This window comes from Eublepharis macularius, chromosome 9 (assembly GCF_028583425.1).
Source record: "Eublepharis macularius isolate TG4126 chromosome 9, MPM_Emac_v1.0, whole genome shotgun sequence".
Lineage (NCBI taxonomy): Eukaryota > Metazoa > Chordata > Lepidosauria > Squamata > Eublepharidae > Eublepharis > Eublepharis macularius.
The window spans coordinates 161,533-178,755 of NC_072798.1; the positions used below are offsets into that span (position 1 = coordinate 161,533).

Here is a 17,223-nt window from a genome sequence, read left to right on the forward strand (position 1 = left end):
AGAAGCACCAATGGAACGGAGAATGCTCGGTGTCCTTGATGGATTTCTGTCCAGAGGGACGTGGACTTTTCAACTTCCCAGAAGAACCCAGGGCAGGGCCCAATGATCCTATTTCATTTTGTTTCATTTATTAGACTTATATCCCACCCTTCTCACAAGCAGGCTAAGAGTGGGTCATAACAACACTAAAACGTACAGATATAATTTATAATAAAACAACTTGCATTAAAACAATACTTAAAACCAGTTATATCAACAGTTACAAACACAAAGATGCGTCTGCTATCAGAGTCAGTTTAAGGCTGAGTATTCCATAAAAGCAGCTGGCAGATTAAAATTCATATCCTTGGTAGGGGTGCCGGGACACAGGCAGTCAGGAAGGACCGGTGGTCTCAGCCAAAGGCCCGGCAGAACAGCTCCATTTTACAGGCCCTGCTGAACTGCAGTAGATCTCACAGGGCCTGTGACTAGAATGACAGCTAAGTTTTGCGCCCAGGTGACTGCACTACAAAACAGACCATCCAATACTGGAATGGCCACGAGGGAGTCCCCTCACCCTGATTAAGTTTTAAAGACTTCTGCCTAATTCTTGTTTTTATATCAGGGGAATACAGCGAAACAAAATTCACTCAGGATTTGGTTAAGCTTACCACTATATTGCTGTATTAGGATATGTGTATTGATATTTTATTTGAAGTATATGAATTTTAAACAATGTATTTTATCTTGTTACGCTTTGATTTATTATGTATAGCTGGTCTAAGGACAGTTACAATAAATACCTACCTACCACAGGGCCTGTATCTCAACCAGAAGAGCGTTCCATCCTAGACCTGCACTGGAGGATCTGAACGCACAAAAGAGGGGACCAGGGCCAGCATCAGCACGCAACAAGGTGCGGCAGCTACCAGGGCCCATGGCTGTTGGTGGGGCCCACTGCTGCCGACTCCCAACTCGCGTGTCACCTCGGATGCCTACACTCCCTGCTTGCAAGTGCTTTGTCACTTGTGCTCCTAGACGCATAATGCTGCCTATCGCTGCTGTTGAAGGTGTGGGTGGTGCACAAAACAGTCACTTTCCTGTTGGCTGTGGCACCCCAGCTGCACCCACCGCCCAGCACCACTGGGGAAAGACCGAGGCGGTGGCATTGGCAGCTGTGACTGCAGGTGGTGGGAGAGTTTGCAAAGGGGCAAAGGAAGGACACAAAGGCAGGTGGGGACACATGGGTGAGACAGCAAGGGGAGCACAGTAGTGGGCAGGGCAGCCACTGAGCACTCTGCCCAGCAACCTCTAAATCGTGGAACTGGCCCTATAGAGGACTAAAGGCCCAGTTCAACTATCATAATTTTGCTTTCCAGGTCTCCATGGGAGGGGGCAAGGGGAGGCGAAGGAGGGGAGCCCTTCCTCACCAGGTGCAGCTGGTCCTTCCACAGCACTGCAGATGTTGGAGAAACACAGCATACAATAAAGGCCACAATTCTACACCATCTTAATTTAAAGGGAGTCAGTGTACAATGGGGTGAATTAAGTTGGCCCAAGATGCCAATTAGTATCTTGAAATCAAACTAGAAGCACGCTTTACTGTTTACACACACAGCTCAGCTTCTTCTGTTCTGTAAAGTTAAGCACAGACAGGTTCAGAGACAAAGACAACAAAAGAATATTTAAGGAAGACTATTTATTATAAGCAACACAAATAATGTTTGTCTACAAAGATAGATACACAGATTACTGAAACAGGAGACACACACACACACACACACACACACACACAGCATGCCATCCCAGAAATTCCTGAGTTTCCAATTCTTATTATGAACAAGGTCTGTGAAAGATCCTATGGCCTGCATGTAAGAGCACAGACTGAAGTACTGGAAGCAGCGCCTTGAAAGAGAGGAAGCAATCCACCCTCAAGCCCATTCACTGGATTTAGAAAAGGAGGAGTTTTAGGAAGGTCTTAGCCAATCAAGACTACAGTCGACATTCTTGCATCCAGGCAGACAGTGAAAGCTGAATGTTAGTTAAGAAAATAATATCCTTCTGAAAGAACTGAATTCTCATCCTGCTCCTGTGACCTTGGAAAAGGCAGGGGGGCTCTGAGATTTGTACCTGCAGGTTACCTTGGCAAAAGTACTCCGATAAGAGGGTGGCTCCCTGGCAGAACTGCCTAGTGGCTCCAGTGTCAAAGCGCCCTTGCTCTCCATCTGAGAATGGGAGGCTGGCTAGGTGCTTGCCGCTGCCCACCCCCAATAAGACCAAATGGGATTTCTTCCTCTGCTACCCAGTAGATCATACCAGCATGTAAAGTGGTACCACTTTCTCAGATATAAATAAAACATACATCTGTCTTCCCCATAATAGCTTGTCCTGTACCCCTCCTAGGTATGATGCCTGCATGCTCAATGACCTAAGTCAAGGAAACCATGGAAGCCAAAAGGGCTGCCTGTAAAAAGCTTCCTATAAAAAATGGACAGTTTGCAGAGTCAGCTGAACAGAAAGGAGCGCAGGATGACAAGATGGAAGTTGATAATAAAACAAGCAAAAAGAGAACTGACGGGAAGATTACTAAAAGCATTAAGACAAATATTAAGACCCTTTCTTCAAATTACCAGTGGCTAGAGAAGCAATTGGGCTTTTGCATGAAAAGGAATGGAAGGATTGCTTAAGGAAGATGGCGAGACGGAAGAGAATCTGAATAAATTCCTTGCATCTCTTTTCACTGGGGAAAATGTGGGGCATGTTCCCATAGCTGAGCTGCTGTTTTCTGAAAGGGTGTTTGACAAAACAGAGTAAGTCCCAGGCGAACTGAAATGAGTCTGAAGGTCCAAATGGCATACACTCAAGGATTCCTAAGAAACTTGAGTATGAAATTGTTGACCAACTAATTATTATATGTTACTTGTTGCTAAAAGCCACCTCCGTGACAGAGGACTGGAAAGTAGCACTTATCACACCATTTTTAAAAAAGGGGTTCAGGATGTGATCCGGGGAAGTGATCCGGGGAAGTCAGCATGGTTTTGTGCCTAACATCTTGCCAGACCAACTTGGTTTCCTTCTTTGATCGAGTGACCAGCTTACTGGATCGGGGGAACTCTGTTGACATGATTTATCTGGGTTTCAGTAAAGCTTTTGATAAGGTCCCGCATGACATTCTGATGGGCAAACTGGAAGACTGTGGACTGGACTATAGGACAGTTCTGTGGATAGGGAACTGGTTAGAGGACCACACTCAAAGAGTGGTGGTCAATGGCATTTCATCAGATTGGAGGGAGGTGTCCAGTGGGGTGCCGCAGGGCTCAGTTTTGGGCCCGGTACTTTTCAATATTTTTATCAATGATCTGGATGAAGGAGTGGCAGGGCTGCACATTAAATTGATACCAAATTGGGAGGAGGAGCAAACACCCAAGAAGATAGAATTAAAATTCAACAAGACCTGAATACCCTGAAGTGGGCAGCTGTGAATAGGATGCAATTCAACAAACACAAGTGCACAGTATTACATCTGGGCCACAAAAATGAGAAGCACAAATACTGGATGGGGGATACACTTCTGGGCAGTAGTATATGTGAAAGGGATCTGGGGGTAAGAGTGGACTGTAAACTAAATATGAACAGTCAGTGTGATGCGGTGGAAAAAAAGGCTAATTCAATCTTGGGTTGTATCAAAGGGGCCATAGCGTAGAAATCGCAGGAGATCATAGCCCCTCTCTATACTGCCTTGGTCAGGCCACACCTGGAGTATTGTGTGCAGTTCTGGAGGCCTCACTTCAAAAAGGATGTGCCCAAAATCGAGAGGGTGCAGAGGAGAGCGACGAGAATGATCAGGGGTCTGGAGACTGAGCCCTACGAGATAAGGCTGAGGGCCTCGGGAATGTTTAGTTTGGAGGAGTTTGAGGGGGGACATGATTGCTCTCTTTAAATATCTGAAAAGCTGTCATTTGGAGGAGGGCAAGGAGCTGTTCCAGTTGGCAGTAGAGGGTAGGACCCGAAGCAAGGGGCTTAAATTACAAGCAGAAAGGTACCGGCTGGATATTAGGAAAAACATTTTCACGGTCAGAGTAGTTCAAAAGTGGAATCAGCAGATGCTTTAGGCTGATCCTGCACTGGGCAGGGGGTTGGACTAGATGGTCTGTATGGCCCCTTCCAACTCTATGATTCTATGTATCAGACACAGTCAGAAATATAAATGTTCCTTAGCTGATCTTGCCAAAAGGTCATGGAGGATTCTTCTGCAACCCAGAATCAGAGCTGGCCTAGACTCTTAGCTAAACAATGCAGCATGCCAAATAGAGAGCCCCAAAACCCAGAATAAAACAACTTGGGAGAAGGGTAAAGAACAAATGAGTAACAAAAAAAGTCCTTTACTAGATTAAAAATAATATAGTTAATATCAACAGATATAATATATGTCTGAGTTCAGGTGTGAGAAGCATCTGAGAATGGTAAGAATGTCCAACTAAATATAGAAGAGAAAATATAGTTCTAAGAGAGTGTATTGACTGAACTCCCCCCAGATAATCAGATGAGAAACTTTTAATCCCTATTTTTTATATTTTTTGGTATAATAAAAAGTAGCAAGATTGAATCAACACAGCTCTTCTATATTTTAAAAGACATTTGAATATAGATAACTTTGTATTGTGCTGGAACCTAGGCATGACAACCAGGTTGGTGGAGGAGTTAAGAGTGTGCTCCGCAGTTACCTCTGCAGGCAGCACCAGGCCCTCCCTGTGCCTGAGGGCCCTCCTGGTTCCCCGGACTTGGCTCGTCTCTGAGCCCTGCAAGGCAGAGTCACCAGCCTGGAGAGAAGGCTGGTCAGGAGGGGGTCGTGAGGGGGTCGTGACACTTCCCAAGTTTATCCCTATGACCGTATCTTTAAAGCTTTTGATCCTGAAAAGGCATTTAAAAATATTTCTTTTACTGATGAAACATCTTGAAATACCATTCCTGGAGGGAAAAACAGAAAAGCCTCCTGGATGAGGGGATATCTGGGACCAGACGGTGCCCAAGCCGGTACCCAGCATCATCAAGGATGCAGCCTTCAGACCAGCTAGAGCAGAGGCAGCTGCCCAATTGTGGGGAGGGGGGGGGGCGGGCACAGGCAGGCGGGCAGCCTCACACCTTAACCCTAAACACTGGTAGTTCTGCCAAGCACAACGTTCTGATGGCTCCCAAGGACCATGACGTTCAGGAATTTTGGAAGGCCCAACCAATCCGCTTCTGTTTATCAAGCTCATGTCCCTTTCTGCTCCTCCTCCGGCATTCTGGAATTTTTAACTTGCTCTAAGACACAGAAGTAAACAGAGGCTTGAAAAGAGGAGCACTAGAACGTCTGCCTCTGTCCCCCAGGCAATCATTACCGAAGGCAGCTTGAAGCAGAACGTAGTTTGGATCACGGAGGCAAACTCTGGGCCGTACCTGCGGAGTCACAAACTTTCTCCGACAGCATTATTCGGGCATATCGCTGTCTCGAGCCAGGTTCTTTCAGCTGTCCAGTTATACAGCATCCTGCTGTTTTCCGCATCTTCTTATTCCAGCTAATTTCCATTCTTTCTGGCAACTGAAAGAAACGGCAGGCCACGTGACTGAGGTCTTAGCCACCTTTCAGGGACAGGCGGAAACAGCCTTTAGGACAGACAGCAGAGCCACCAGAAAAAGTTCCTGAGCTGCAGCTGCAGCTAATATTTAACAGTGGTGGGAAAGGGTCGGTTCTGACAACACACACACCAGTCGTAAGAAATAACCCAGTGGCAAATACCCCACCCCATTCCCCTGAATCCACGCTCAGCTTACGAGAGAGAAATCTCTCCTCCTCTCCTCTCCTCTCCTCTCCTCTCCGTGGTTCTCCACAGAGGACAGAAGGGATGCTTTCTCCATGCACAGGTATCTTGCAGGAAGCAGGAGAAGCACTGCATGAGGGCAAACCTCTCTCCCTTCCCTCCGTTCTCCACACACGCACAGAACTGGGGAAGCAAGCCATCAGTGGGGAGCATAAGTCATAGCCCCGTGTTTAGACCAATGAAGGAACACACCCACCTTCTGCTCAAATACAGTGCTGTTATAAAAAGCATAGAGACTTTGTGCCATTTCTTCCTTCTTGGTGCGGAACTGCTTCACTTGCCAGGATTTGGGGTCCGAAAGCTCTTGCAAGAAGCAGCCCTGGATGTTGCAGGAACTCCTGCAGACACAAATGCAACAAACAGCAACACTAGCAGAGAAAACAGCCGCGGACTTGCCAAAGGAATGAGGCTCTAACACCACACACAGCGATTATCTGGGGGCACAGGCTGGAGCCCCGTACACAGACAGCCTCCTTATCCACTGGGATCAGCAGTTATGTTTCAAAGCATCACCTTGGAAACTCCTAGAACTTCAGTTGGCAACAACGGAGCATGCGAAGGCTTGCATTTGAGGTACCCTTAAGATTTCCAGTAACAGCATCTCAAGAGCCACTGGAAGTCTGGGTGATAATCTGTCAATTAGTTGATGACCCCCTACTACGTTCAACTGAAGCAGTGACATCTCTGAATGTCCGGCTGTGGTCAGTAAAGGCCCAGATGGGAACAAACGAATAGAACTGTTCATAGTGCATGGAGAGGGAGGGGGAGGGGAGAGGGGGGGAGGGAGAGAGAGAGAGAGAGAGAGAGAGAGAGAGAGAGAGAGAGTCTCTCCCCCCCCCCGGTTTGTAGTTTGGGAGTACTCTTGGGCCCCTGCATTGCTTCTGGATTCTGGATTCTTCAGGAAATGCAGCAAGGCAAGCTATTCACCAAAGTTTAAAGAGCTGGTTAAGATAACACGAGACAGACATATCTGTAACACAGTATTTTCATCATCAAACACACCACCTTGACACAGCTTTGACTCCCAAAAGCTTACACACAAAAATCTTGCTGGTGTTTCAGATGCTGTATTCAAATCCTGCTGGTCTCTGAAGCGACCCAAAGCATTAGCCAGTAGAAAATTTAGAGGTTCACTGAGTTTCTTTCCCTTTCCAAGAACTCTGAATTCATCACACTCATTAAGGACAAGTTGTTCATGACACAGGTTTTAAGGTAAAAATTGCTGTTGGAAATGCTGAGCCAGTGGTTCTTATTTCAGCGATGCCCTAAGAGCCAGGGTACTTTAGTGGTTAAAGGGCTGGACTAGGATCTTGGAGACCCCGATTCAAATCCTCACTATGCCACAGAAGCTTACTGACACACCCTCAGCTGACCCTACCTCATGGGGCTGTTGTGATGATAAAATGGAAAAAAGGAACAATGTCAGTCTCTTTGGGTCCCTATTGGGTTACTCACTGGCCAATCTTAATTTAAACAAACAAGAAAGCACTCTGTCCCCCAGACACACTAACTGCCAGGAAACTGCAATTTCTAGCAAAGACGCACTGAGCAAGGATTAGCTTGGATACAAGGGAAGAGAAATAGACGTCCCAGGTAGCCACAACAGTCCAAAGAAAAATCCAAAACCAAAATTCATTTTCCCAAGCATGGTCCAACATACTAATCAAAGAAAATGCTTTTCTTATTCAGGGCAGAGCAGCTAGCAAAAGGACAGGTCGGGATTTTCCTTCCCTTCCCAATTAATCCTAAAGTGGTATAACCCTTTGCTCTAAGACATGCAGTGCAACTTGTCTGTCCTCAAGTCAAAACCAAAAAACAGCAAGTCTCCTTCCTAAACCAAAAACAGCAAGGAGACTTGCTGTTTTCCTAAAGAACAGGGAGGCTGCCAGCTCTTGCAAAAACCTCACCTTCAGAGACGTCAACAATCACTTTTTATCTCACACTAAAGACCACTTCAGCCACATTTTCCTTTGAGGCTATGAAGAATGTGAGAGACAATAAACTGAAACAGCGAGCTGTGATTCATGAAATCTCATTGAAATAGTAAAGAGTCCAGTAGCACCTTTAAGACTAACCAACTTTACTGTAGCATAAGTTTTCGAGAAACACAGTTCTCTTGGTCAGATGCATCTGACTAACAGAACTGTGTTTCTCAAAAGCTCATGCTACAGTAAAGTTGGTTAGGCTTAAAGGTGCGACTGGACTCTTTACTATTTTGCTACTACAGACTAACACGGCTAACTCCTCTGGATGATATTGAAATGAATGCTTTAAGGTGCCACTAGACTTATGTTTTCTTTTGCTACGACTGACTAACATGGATGCCCTCTGCAAGCGTACAATTATATAGGAGTAAGCACTGTTCAACCCAGTGGAAATCACTTCTGAGGGGTCATATCATAGAAAAAGAGCTGGAGGGACTCATTAGCATAACTAATTAGCATATGCCACGCCCCTTGCCAGCGCTGGAAGTGTGTCATTAGCATAACCGATTTGCATATGCCACACCCCCTGACATCACCTATCCTGGCTGTTTTGGACCCAATCCTGGCCATTCAGGGCCAAAATTGGGCCCAAAATGGCAAATAGGGGGTGAAAATGGCCAAAAAGGGGCCCAAAATGGTCAGGACTGGGCTGCTGCTGAGCGGGAGAGTGAACCACCACCCGTCATGTGACCTCATTGGGGAACTGCCGGAACTGCGTCCCTGTGCATTCCCCTCAAAATGAGCCCTGCGTCTGAGTAAATATCTATATGATCAAACTGAAGCTGCCAGACAATTGGCTTAAAAACCTTTTTTGCAGAAATCAGAAACCAATTTAATCTAAGCTGTTAATAAAGATCAACTCTCAAATCAACTGCTATATAGCAACCATAGTTTTAGCATTGTATCATTAAAAAATCAAAGATAGGGTTTGATTTAACACCATCCAAGAGCACTTACTTTGAAAACAAGGAGCCAAAACAAAACGTTTCTTAAACTTTAAAGGCGTCAACAAGAATAAATTACTTCAGTCCACCATGATGAACAAAATTCAAGGTCTGCAGCTTTCAAGAGTCAAAGCTCCCATCATCAGATATGAGAAGTGGAAAAAAGGCAGGAATCTGTATAATCCAGGCAAGGGATGGGAGGGGTATTGCAAATTAGAGTGTCAGAAAGCTAGCTATAATACATGTCATAATTAACTTGATAAAGCAGGAATGCAAAGTGCAGTAAATCAGCATCTTTAATGCAAGAAAAATCTGTCCCATTTCAGTCTTGGGGGATCCATTGTTCCAAACTTGCAAGTAAACTGAATTTCAGCAATCTTGCACGGTAATTTTGGTTTGAAGTTTATCCTGGAAGTCTAGTTGGTCTCTAAGGTGCTACTGGACTCAAATCTTGCTTTTCTCCTGCAGACCAACACGGATACCCACCTGAATCTATCCAGCATTATGTCAATTTATCGGACTTAGAAAAGTCCAATAATTCATGAATAAAGACTTCTTTCTTTCACCACTCCTCATATACGATGGAAGGAGTTTTGACTGTTAAAAGCTCCTATCCTGGAAATCTAGTTGGCCTGTAAGGTGCTACTGGACCCAAATCTTGCTCTTAGGAAATCAAGATCAGAGTCCATATGTCGGTTTCAAAGTAGCAAATCTCATAAAGGCACAGTTAAATCCAAGTTAAAGGAAAAGAACTTACCCTTCTGTTCTTGTGACAGTGGGAAAAAGTGACAGGGAGGCCATATTGCCACACATGAATCTGTTGCAAAATTGACTTGCAAAATAGAAGTCCAGTAGCACCAACATGAGAAGTCCAATATCAACTTTCATGGGTCATCTTTGAGCGTGCTGGATGGTGATGTTCAAGGGAGTAATCCTATGCAGTTCTATCGAAGTATGTCCGCACAGAAAGTGGAGCTTACTTCTGACCAGACTGGTCCTGCCCTCTACTTTGCTGTTGGGCCAGCTGGTCCTTTTTGTCTTTGAGGCAAACCCCAGCAGAGGAAGTTTAGCAATACTTCACTGCCTGTTTGGGCTTTTCCCAAATCATCCATCACAACAGAGTTGCAATTGCCAGGAGTCAACCTGAGGTTGCCATTGTAGCCTGATGCCTGGGGTTTGTGGAGGCCTGGGTTAAGACAGTCCCCCTTTCTCCCTGAACCAGGTTCCCCAAAACGCCTCTGCAGTTCCACCTCCTTTTGCCGGAGGGGCTGCCTGGCTGGGGTCTTGGCATCCCTACACACATGCTTGCACAGCAATGCAGAATGGCTGCATGAGAGGATGGCCTTTGCACACTCTTCAGGAAAAGAGGCTGCCTATTTTGACAGACTTCACCTTGTACCAGTTAATTTGTCACCAGGCAAAGACCAGCCAAGAATCAGAGAAAGACAGTAGCCAGGACCCACCTCACTGGCATCCCAGGTACCTGGATAGCATCAGAGAGCACCTGGCTCTTGAGACTCTGTGGGCGAACTGGAGATCTGAGCAGCCTCTGAGGGGCATTCCCACTCTTCACAGCGGTCTGGGTGTTTTCACAGGAAGACTTGAAGCCTCTCCGTCCTATCAATCACAAACCAAAAGTTAAATGCAGAGACAGACAAAGCCCCAAATCAAACCAGAGGGGCCGACTTTAGATCTTTGGCCTCTTAAATATGAGCCAGGGTGGCGTGGGTGTGGTTTATTTTTCTTTAAGAGGGCTGTATATAAGCCAGGGGTAGGAAGTGGGAGTGATGGCAGCTGGAGGATGTGTTTTAAGTTTGTGTGACTGAGACTAATAAAGACTGATTTGGAGACTAACGCGAGGGGCTCATTTGAGACACAACAATGGGTTTAAAGGCAAGACGCTCACTCAGGACCCATCTGATTCAAAGACAATTTCCCAAGGTCCAGTAATCCTTTTGTTATTCAGTAAACTTTTATAAGCTTCTTTCCTCCCTCCACGTTCCTTTTTCATGCTCAGGATTCTGGGCTTTATTCAGGGGAGACACGATTAACTTAACTCTGAGATAATAAGTAACTGAATATGGTTACTTCTTTCCCCTATTTTATTTATTTATTTTATCAAATTTATATCCTGTCCTTCCCACGAAGACAAAGGAAAAATGGAAAACAGTTTAATATTAAAGTGTTCATACACTGTAAAACATGAAAACTGCGCAAAAATTAGAACTGAATTTTATAAGTATCAACACAGAAATTCATCCAAAAGATTAGTAGAATATTGATATAAATGCACAACCTCCACCAGCTGACAATTACACAACCCACTGTGATGGAAACCAAGGATTCTGTGCAGTTTATATATGGAATTTATAGATAAGTTTGAGAAGCAAGGCTTGATTGCGCTTTGTTTATAGCTTTGTTCAGGTTTCCTGTGAAAGTTAAAATTTCACTATTCCTTTCTTCAGCCTTGAACAAGCAGGCCAAAGGGAACAGATTAATTGTTCACTGTTAGCATGAGCCATGAAAGGATGATCTTCTGCCAAGCTAGCTCTCAACACAAAGAACAACGCCACCCAGTTTGATGGCAAAAAGCCCCCATTGTGATAACAGTGCTCAGAGGCATATCACATCATACCTTCAGAGGTCACAAAGCAGAGAGTTCAGTACAGTCAGGTGTTAGCCACCTATGTAAGAGCATTTATATTATCTGACCACACCCATAATTCCTAAATCTCTCTGGTCAGGAATTCAGTGAAATCCGTTTTCCCCGCTTTGGGCAAAACCCTCATTAAGCAGCTTAGAAATTTAACCTTTTTTTCTTAAAATGAATATAAGCAAGAAATAATAATAATAACAACATTCAATTTATATACTGTCCTTCAGGACAACTTAATGCCCACTCAGAGCAGTTTACAAAGTATGCTATTATTATCACCATAACAAACAACCTGTGAGGTGGGAGGGGCTGACAGAGCTCCTAGAAGCCGTGACTCACTCAAGGTCACCCAGCTGGCTTCAAGTGTAGGAATGGGGAATCAAACCTGGTTCTTCAGGTTAAGAGTCCCACGCTCTTAACCACTACATCAAAATGGCATATATGTTTATACAGATTAAAGTTCTATGGGATATGCTAGTGTTCTGTATATGTCTTCAACAATGTTTTATTCAATCATACCCAGAGCTATATTAACTTATTTTTTCCCTTTGGATTTCTATTCCACCCTCCCCATGAAGGGCTCAATTATTTAAAATAGTTTATGGTTGTTGTGGGTTTTCCGGGCTGTATTGCCGTGGTCTTGGCATTGTAGTTCCTGACGTTTCGCCAGCAGCTGTGGCTGGCATCTTCAGAGGTGTAGCACCAAAAGACAAGAGATCTCTCAGACACTGAAAGATCTCTGTCTTTTGGTGCTACACCTCTGAAGATGCCAGCCACAGCTGCTGGCGAAACGTCAGGAACTACAATGCCAAGACCACGGCAATACAGCCCAGAAAACCCACAACAACCATCGTTCTCCGGCCGTGAAAGCCTTCGACAATATATAAAATAGTTTACATATTTATTTACTTTATTTATAGTCTGCCTATCTCAGTGAGACTCAACGTTGCATTACCAATTTGTCACCAAAATATTATGCAGAACCTTACCAAAAGCTTTACTGAAATCAAGACAAACTATGTCCACAGCATTCCCCTAATCCAACCAAGTAGTAACTATTAATAAAGGAGACAAGGGGGGCATGGCGTTGGAGCCGAAGGAGATGGACACTTGCCGAGACTCGGCTCCATCTCTCCCAAGCTCAAAACCTCAGTGCAAAGTCCAACAACGTCCCTATTTCATTATCTGTTATGGCCAAACGAGAGAACGAAAGGAAGAAGCTACCCAGCAGAGCTGTAAAAAAATCTTCAAGACTACTTCACTCCCTCAAATCAAGCTGAACTGCAGGAGAAAAACTCCAGTGAGCTTTCCAGGATAGCAGGTGAGCAAACGACAAATGCAGGTAGTCTGCAAGAGGCTTTTGATCCCACTCTTTCACCACAACTTGCTAAATTAGAAACATCTTAAACCAAACAGCCCTTTTAATTCAGCCACTTGCTGCCCAATTAGCAGACGTTAAATCCGAACTAAACAAAACGTTAAAGCCGAAAACGCCCTTAAGATCAGCACTTTAATGCAAAATGAAGTGAAAGCCTTACAAAAAACAAATGACACTCTTCAAGAAAGAATTGTTAAATTGGAAATAGCTGCCAAACAGAGAAACCTTAAATTTAGAGGCAAAGATGAGTCCCTAACAACAAACGAAGATCTCCTGATTTTTCTGGCTACTTGGCTACCAAACACACTTCATTTGGAAGAAGGGGAAGCCCCAATTATTACAAAAGCTTATCAAGCGGGCTCAAAAGAAAAGCGCAATACCCCAACAGACATTATTGCAGAATTTCCTGACCAGAGAGCATGTAAAAGAATAACTGATGAAGCAAGGAAAAAAGGCTCAATCTTGCTTAAAGGTTCTCCTATCACAGTCTTTACTGATTTGCCTAATAAAGTACTCATTAAGAGAAAGGAGCAAAAAAGACAACAGAAAACTAAGAAAAGCCAACATTCCATACAGATGGGTGGATTTTGTTAAATTGCTTGTGACTTCCCAAGGAAAACAATACTATGCTGTGTGTGTGTGTGTGTGTTATGTGCCGTCAAGTCATTTCCGACCTATGGCGACCCCATGAACGAAAGACCTCCAAAACGTTCTCTCACTAACAGACCTACTCAGATCCTGCAAACTGGAGGACGTGGCTTCTTTTATTGAGTCAAGCCACCTCGTTTTAGGCCTTCCTCTTTTCTTGCTGCTTTCCACTTTTCCTAGCATTATTGACTTTTCCAGAGAATTTGTCTTCTCATAATATGACCAAAGTACGATAACTTTAGTCTTGTCATTTTAGCTTCTAAGGAGAATTCAAGCTTGATTTGATCTAGGACCCACTTACTATGGTACAGACTCAGAATCAGGATTGAATCTTCAGCAAAGCATTAACTTACAGGCATCAATGGAGTTCGACAAGACTTCACAAAAAAGAAACTACCTCCTTCTCCAATAAAGGAAGCAAAATCCCAGTGCGCTTCAATTGAAGGCACAACAGAGGACTCTTTATTAGGGTTATGTTATAATTTGGAAGATCCTACTACTGTGTGTAACTGAGGCTTTCGGGTACGGAGAGAAAAGACCTCCCAAAGTTTGCCTCCTTCGTTTTAGTTTCAGTTCAATGGTATTGGTACAAAACCAATAACTGGTGTGTGATTATTAACAAACCAGTTGCAGTGAGCTGTTATATCAGTCTATTTTGTGTTCACTTATAGTCAGCTTGAAGAAAAGGGTTTAAAGAGGAAAGGGAGGGTGGGAGATTATAGCAAGCTAAGTATCCTGAATAGAAAAATAAGGGAGGGTAGAGTGGGTGGTAAAAAGGGGGGTAAGGGAGTAAATATAAAAAAGGGGAAGGAGGGGGAGGGAGGTAGTAAGGGGAGGGAGTGTGAATTTAACAAGCTTTGAAAATACTTCTATTTATAACCAAATAAAGTATTAATCATTGTTTGTTCCAATATAACCCTTATTCTAGATACCAAAAGTCTATTGCAGTATTTTCAACAATAGTCTTAAAAAAAAAAAAGATTAATACTCTTTATATAGTACGATACAAAAAAAAATTATAATTCTGTGATATTTTAGTTCTATACAATGCATTCAAGAATCAATGTCATTTCCTATAATGTGAGAGGTCTTAATCATGTTAGACAGAGAAAAAGAATCTTATCAAATATAGTCCATTTAAGAGCAGATGTCATTATACTCCAGGAAACTCATTTAAATCCAAACTGCAAGGGAGTTCTGAAAGCCAATTGAATTCAACAACAATTCCATGCAAAGGGAACCTCCAAGTCAAAAGGCGTTTCGATCATAATTTCCAAATCTGTTGGTTTCCAACATAAAGCAACATGTTCAGATCCCAGTGGCAGATATTTGTTTATTAAAAATACACTGGAAAACCAGCCAATTATGCTTGCATTGATATATGCCTCTAATTTTAATCAGTTAAATTTAATAGACAAAACCCTTAATAAATTAAGTGAATTCCAAGAAGGTGCAACAATCATTAGTTGTAATATTAATTACATCAGAAATCATAGTCTAGACCAGCGATGGCGAACCTATGGCACACGTGCCACAGCTGGCACGCAAAGCCCTCTCTGTGGGCACAAGAGCCAAGTCGCCGGATCGCTATGTCCAGGGTTCATTTGGAGGAGGAACGTGCTGCAATGGCATTCCCATAGCTCTGAAAAGTGATCACGTGGGATTTGGCCCTGCCCATGTGATTCCTTTTCCTCAATGCTGCCTCCCTGCTGCCATTCTCTTTAGCAGCAGGAAGCGGAGGCAGCAGCCGGGCTGGTAGGCCTGGCTTTCTAAAGGAGGGCAAGCTGCTTTGATTTAACTTGCTTTGCTTCCATCGTGACTCCTAAGTGAGTGAGAGAGAGAGTGCTTGCAAGACGCTGCTAGTGTAAAGAAAGGCAAGCTGCTTTGATTTCACTTGCTTTATTTTCGTTCGTGGCTCACGAGTGAGTGAGAGAGAAAGAGAGAGATGTTAATTAGTTCAGACAACTGTATGAGTTGTTTTTTCTAAACTAAAACCTCAGTATTCAGGTTTAATTGCAGTGTTGGCACTTTGAAATAAATAAGTTGGTTTTGTGTTGCAGTTTGGGCACTCAGGCTCAAAAAGATTTGCCATCACTTGTCTAGATAAATCCCACCACACTCAAAACCCAAAAAGAAAAAAGCAAAATACCGCTTTGGCTGACATACTAAAATAATTTCACCTAATAGATATCTGGTGTTTAATGCACGATCAGGAAAAAGACTACACTTACTTTTCATCCAAACACAACACCCACACTAGAATCGATTATATACTTGTCACAGAAAAACTAAAAAATGTAGTGATCAATTCACAAATTGGCAATATCATACGGTCAGACCATGCCTGGGTATCTTGCCTATTTTCCTTTGACCCACAAATTACCTCAGAGAGACACTGGACATTAGATAAAAAATTACTATACGGTGAAAACTCAGTTAGATTAATTGACCAGGCCATATCACATTTCCTTAAAGATAATGAGACACCTGAAGTTTCACCACATATAAGATGGGATGTGTTTAAAGTTGTTCTGAGAGGCCATCTTATCTCAATTTCAGCACACCTAAATAAAAAGAAAAAAGATCAAAAACAAGTAATTTTAAATAATATTAAGCAACTAGAACAACAACAAATAGAAAAAGGCAGCAAAAAAACTTATCGTAAATTATTTTATGAATGTAAATTACTAGAATCAATAGAAACCACTCAAATTCAAAAAAAACTTTTTATATCTGAAACAAAAACAGTGGTTCCACTCCCCAAAATATCTCAAATTTTTAGCATGGAGAACAAAAGAAAAGAGAGCTTCCAGCATAACATCAATACAAGACTAAGGGAATTACCCAAAATAAACCTAAAAATATCACGCAAACTTTCAAAAATCCAAGAAATGATCCCAAAGTTAAAAAACAGTAAGGCAGCAGGTCCAGATGGATTTCCCCAAAAATTTTATAAAAAATTTAACACATCTTTAGCAAATTTATTAACAGAGGTATGTAATAATTTATTGGATACAGGACTACAACCACCCTCTTGGAGCAACACTACCATAATTGTCATTCCAAAACCAGGGGGAAATCCACAAAATCCTGCTTCATACAGACTCATCTCTTAATTAAACCAAGACTAATAAGATCTTTACATCTATTCTTACTCAACATCTTAACATTTTTATAGGCCATTTTTTTCATTACGACCAAGCCGGATTCATTCCAGAAAAGGACATCACTGACAATATATACAAAATACTGAACTTAATAGCAACCTATTAAATATCAACAAACAGAAACGCTTCTCTTATCACTCGATATAGAAAAAGCCTTAGATTCCCTAGAAACTTCGTATCTTCAATTGCTATTAATACACATGGGGTTTGGGAACAAATTCACTCGAGCTATCAACTCAATTTACTCGCAGGCAAAAGCTCAAGTTAAAATAAACAATACTTCATCTGATGAAATAAAACTCAATAGAGGAACGAGACAGGGACGAGGTGAAATTGACAGAGCCTTGCTTTCAGAAGAGCTTACTGCCACTATAGATGTGGAGGAAAACCAGGCCTGGCCCCTCGTTTTGGATAAGAGATGCTGTAGGGAGGCAGCTGAGCAGGAAGGCAAGGCCACTGGAGAGGAATCTCCTCTGCGCTCCAGAAGGAATCCCGTGCGCCAAGAGAAATACTGGCCGGAAGAATTGCTTCGAAACGAGCAGAGCAACAAAAGGCCGGCGAAGCTTGTAGCCAGCTTTCAGGAATGCCAGCTGCCCGGAATCCAA

The 17,223-nt window shown here is 43.1% G+C and overlaps 1 protein-coding gene across 2 annotated transcripts in view; it reads right to left on the reverse strand.

Annotated features, from left to right (window-relative positions):
- GCNA (germ cell nuclear acidic peptidase) overlaps positions 1-17,223 on the reverse strand; it is a 40,698-nt gene that overhangs the window by 8,840 nt on the left and 14,635 nt on the right. For both annotated transcript variants that reach the window (XM_054989322.1, XM_054989324.1), the window contains exons 7-9: positions 10,233-10,386; positions 6,037-6,178; positions 5,419-5,560 (exon numbers count right to left, since the gene is read on the reverse strand). In XM_054989322.1, the coding sequence (XP_054845297.1) occupies positions 5,419-5,560; positions 6,037-6,178; positions 10,233-10,386 (438 nt within the window). The remainder of the gene's footprint in view (positions 1-5,418; positions 5,561-6,036; positions 6,179-10,232; positions 10,387-17,223) is intronic.